We start from the raw sequence: 4,949 nt of genomic DNA on the forward strand, positions 1-4,949 counted from the left end.
ACAAAATCGAAGGAGTCCTAACAAGGGTACAGCACCATAAAAGTCTGGGCATCCAAGGAGGCAGTCATTGGGATGGAAGGAAAATCCTCAAAGAACAAAAGAAAAGGGGCAGAAAAACAGATCTACAACGTACAATAGCAGTAGGTGAAATACTCATGGATTCGGGGCAATTCCCCAAGTTGACCAAGTTCTACAAGCCCAAATCTCCGTCTACATGAAGCTCATCTCTTGGAATGTAAGAGGACTCAACAGTCCCTCTAAACACAGAGTGATTAAAAACCTGATAATGCAAGAAAAACCAGCAATAGTCTTTCTTCAAGAAACAAAATGTAGCAGCACAACAATAGATAGTCTCAGTAACAAAGTTTGGGCAGGCAACAGTTCAATCGCAGTAGACGCCTCAGGGGCCTCTGGCGGTCTAGCCATTCTATGGAATCCACAGATTGTGTCACTTGATGATTTTCATGCTACTCTGCATCTCATTCAAGCTACATTCCATCTCATTGGTACCAACATCCATGGGCATCTTACCAATGTTTACTTCCCGCAGACAATACAGCAAAAATTAGACCTCTTGGACACGATCTCCCTCCTTAATGAAAACAGATACTTTCCTTTATGGATCGGAGGAGGCGATTTCAACATCATAAAATCCATGGAAGAGAAACAAGGGGGAAGAACCAGGCTCGATAGTGATAGAAGCGGCTTCAAGCAATTCATTCAAGACAACCGACTCATGGACATCTCCACCTCTAATGGCATTTTCACCTGGTCGAACAAGAGAAAAGGGGTTCACCAAATTGCCTCACGACTAGACAGATTTTTAGTTTCAGACAACGCAATCCACCTAGGAGGAGATTTCAGTGCCAAGATCATTCCACAAGGAGGCTCAGATCATTGGCCCATTCTTCTCCAATGGTCCAGACCAAGCAATTGCAGCAATCGACCATTTAGATTCGAAGCCTTCTGGCTCACAGATATCAATTTTAAGGCAGTGGTCAATCAAGCCTGGACATCCTTCATCTCACCGGCAGGAGCTAAAATGTATCAGTTCCAACAAAAGCTGAAACATCTGAAGCAAACTCTTAAAATATGGAATCGAGATCATTTTGGCAACATACAGGAGAGCAGACAAAAACTAGAACAGCAGATGAAAGAATTACAACAAAGATTCATTCTGGAAGGACGCACAGAAGAACAAATTCAACAAGAGCAAATCCTCTGGAATCAAATAGAGGAGCGTCAAAAACAAGAAGAAATTTTATGACGGCAAAAGTCGCGAATAAGCTGGCTCAAAGAGGGTGAGAGAAATACCAAATTTTTCCACAAAACTACCATCCAACGGCGCATGCACAACAAAATCACCTTTATTAACAATCAGCAGGGTGAAAGAGTGGAGGCTCATGAAGACATGGAGAAAGAATTTACAGGATATTTCAAGGACATTCTAAAGGAGCCTAACAGTAACAGAGATGAGGCAATCCGAGCTATCACACAGCACATTCCTAAAATCATCAATGAGGATCACAATACTCCATTGCTACAGCAAGTCACTCTAAAGGAAGTAGAAGAAGCCATGGCTCATCTTAAAGACGGAAAGGCGCCAGGGCCTGACGGATTCACGGCCAACTTCTTCCATGAATTCTGGGATCTCATAAAAATTGAAGTCTGGGCTCTGGTGGAAGAATCCCGCAGCATGCATTGGGTCCTCCCGGCCCTCAATTCAACCTTCATTGCCTTGGTACCCAAAGAAGCAGCCTCAAACAAACCTGAGAAGTATAGGCCAATAGCACTCTGTAATGTGATTTACAAACTCATTTCAAAGTTTATTGCAAACCGACTCAAACCGCTCCTACCCTTGCTTATCTCCCCAGAACAGACAGGGTACGTTGAAGGTCGGCAGATCATGGATGGAATTATTCTATCAAACGAAGTCATACACTCTTTAAAGCTTCTCAAGAAACCAGGTATGCTTCTCAAATTAGATCTTTCTAAAGCCTTCGACAAGCTTAGCTGGAATTACATACACAAAATGCTCTTAGCTTTTGGCTTTAATGCAACCTGGACCAGATGGATCATGAACCTCATCACTTCTCCCAGTTTCTCTGTCATTCTGAACGGATCCCCCTCACCTCCTTTTCTCCCCTCTCGTGGCATCCGGCAGGGGGACCCTCTATCACCTTTTCTCTTTGTTTTAATGGCTGAAGGCCTAAGCAGACTACTCCAATCGGCTGTATCCTCTCATGTCCTTAAAGGAATTTCCCTTCATGGTCGCACTCCTCAAACGCATCAGCAATTTGTTGATGATACTATGCTCTTTGGGCATCCTTCAGCAAAAGAAGCCTCTTCTTTCAAATCTCTTCTATCCCTCTTCTCTGAAGCCTCGGGCACTTCCATTAACGCTGCAAAATCACAACTTTTTTTCTTCAACACTCCCCCCTACTTGCAAAGGATTATAGCCCGAATTCTAGGATTCACAATCTCCCACCTGCCTTCAAAATACCTGGGCGCTCCCCTCACTGACTCAGCAATCAAGCAGGTGTCTTGGAGATCGTTGCTGGACAAATTAGATGCAAAGCTCTCATCCTGGACCTTCAGGGCTTTAAATCTGGCAGGCCGGCTCATTCTTATCAAATCAGTTTTACAAGCTATGCCGCTTTATTTATTCTCTATATTAGCAGCTCCAAAAGGGATTCTAAAAGAAATACGCAATCTTCAGAGGAACTTTCTCTGGGGATCCACAAGCCTGAGCAGGAAATGGGCTCTTGTCAAATGGACAGAGGTATGCAAAACCAAATCAGAAGGAGGGTTAGGTCTTCGTGATCCGCTTCAAAGCAACAACACAATGGGAGCTAAAATCTGGTGGAATTGGGTCTCCAAGCCAAACACCCCCTGGGCCCAACTATGGCAAGCTAAATATGCCAGAGGCAGTCAATGGAATGACCTCATCAGAATCAATCCAACTGCGCAGGGATCACTCATCTAGAACAATGCGAAAACCCAAAGTCGCTTCATATAAGATCATAGCTTCTGGGAAATAAACTCGGGCAAGGCAGCTAGATTCTGGGAAGATTCATGGCAACAACTTCCCAAACTGGCCAATCTGTTCCACAAACCTCTCTGGCAGGCTCAAATGAACCATGAAAGCATCCCTTTGGTACACCAGTTCTGGCAGCCATCTCCAAATCACGACTTCCAAACATGGAAACCAGCGCGTCTCTGGCAAATAGATTGGCAGGGAGAAGTGTATACAGACATTGACCAGGAACTCAACAATAGGAAGATTCGCCTCTCGAATCAGCAAGACAAACTCAGATGGGGCTACACAACCAAAGGTACCTTCACCACCAAGGAAGCTCATCACCTGCGCTATTCCAACCTCAGGGCGGTTAAAGATCAACTATGGGAGCATGTATGGCAAGCTGGGCATTGGCCCAAAATCTCAACCTTTTTATGGCTTCTTAGCAGAAAACGCATTCTTACCTGGGACAATCTGATCAAAAGGGGATTTGTAGGGCCATCTAGATGCCCAAATTGCAACATAAATTGTGAAACCATCAATCATTTAATGGAAGAATGCCCATTAGCAAAACAAATCTGGGAGAAAGTCGAAAAATGCAATATGAGAGCTCACCCCAGGCAGGAGGATATAACGGCAACCATAAGGACCTAGGAAAAACACCCATTCAAGTGCAGGATCCTCAACTCCTTGTGGCGCATTATACCAGGATTTCTGTACTGGACCCTGTGGAAAGAACGCAACCACAGAATCTTCAATAGCACATTTAGATCCATAGATGATCTTTGGCTCACGCTCAAAAAGAACATTCAGGAAACTCTGGCCATCAGAGTTTGGAATGATAATGACATGCCAGAAATTCATCAGGAGCGCCGCATTATGAAGGAATGGAATCTTGAACTCAACTCCCTAGTCAAAACGACCACTAAACCTTCCACCAGATCCGCTTCACCATCCTCTTGGTCCCCGCCAGCACTCAATTCATACAAGTTGAACTTCGATGGGGCTGCCAAAGGCAATCCTGGCCCAGCAGGCTTCGGAGGAGTAATTCGTAGACATAATGGAGAAGAAATGCTGGTATACTATGGCACAATAGGGAAAGATACTAACAATGCAGTGGAGCTAGAGGGTCTTTGGAAAGGAATATGTCTAGCTGAACAACATCACCTCTCCCCTCTGGAGGTTGAAGGCGACTCTCTCATTCTTATAGAGGCAGCTAAAAGAATGCAAGCTGGAGCTAAGGCAGTCAAAATAGCGAAGAGCTAGAGATTGTTAAGCCGTCTGGAATCCCTGGAAGAAAAGCTCCACGCTCCCCACAATTTAACCTTCCATCATGTAAGGAGAACTGCTAACCAGGTAGCAGATCGGCTAGCAAATCAAGGAGTGTCACAGTCGACACATTACTTCTCAGGCTCTCTAGATATGGTTGAAGATGCTAAACTCAAACAGGACTGCATCTCTTTGGTGCAAAAAGACATCCTTCCCCTGGATGCGGGTGTATCTCATGCATGATCGGCAGGTGGCTTGTCACATGGGCAGCTGGCAGCCCGGACAAGCCACCATAAAACAACACGCCAAGGTAATAAATGTGAAGGAGGGTATAGACATTGGGTGGCTTAGTTGGGCTCACGCGACATTCATTGCTGAGAGGATTTTTACTGGGATGATCACTCCGGTTCAGGCGCCAACGGTTGGAGCCATGGGGAGGCTCAGTTCGGCTCAAGCGACATTCATTGCAGAGGGGATTTTTCTTGGGATGTCCATTCCGGTTCAGGCGCCATTCAATGTGCAGCCTCGGACAAGGTACATGGCGACACATAAATTTGGAACCCAAGCTGTTTTCCTGCATTCTCCCATGCGGCATCAGCATCTCCGGTAAGCAACAGAACAAACTCTGGCTGGGTGTAAGCTTTCCACGGAAAATTTGGTT

At 45.2% G+C, this 4,949-nt stretch overlaps 1 protein-coding gene across 1 annotated transcript; it reads left to right on the forward strand.

The window, feature by feature from the left end:
- The first annotated feature begins 214 nt into the window (after positions 1-214).
- On the forward strand, positions 215-1,267 carry LOC149242179 (uncharacterized). Its single transcript, XM_089370781.1, has one exon. It carries the CDS (start codon positions 215-217, stop codon positions 1,265-1,267), a length of 1,053 nt encoding a protein of 350 aa, XP_089226907.1.
- Positions 1,268-4,949: the final 3,682 nt, after the last annotated feature.

Source organism: Pinus tabuliformis, chromosome 8 (genome assembly GCF_031772625.1).
Source record: "Pinus tabuliformis cultivar Carrire ecotype Pingquan chromosome 8, CPIR1, whole genome shotgun sequence".
In the NCBI taxonomy this organism is placed as follows: Eukaryota; Viridiplantae; Streptophyta; class Pinopsida; order Pinales; family Pinaceae; genus Pinus; species Pinus tabuliformis.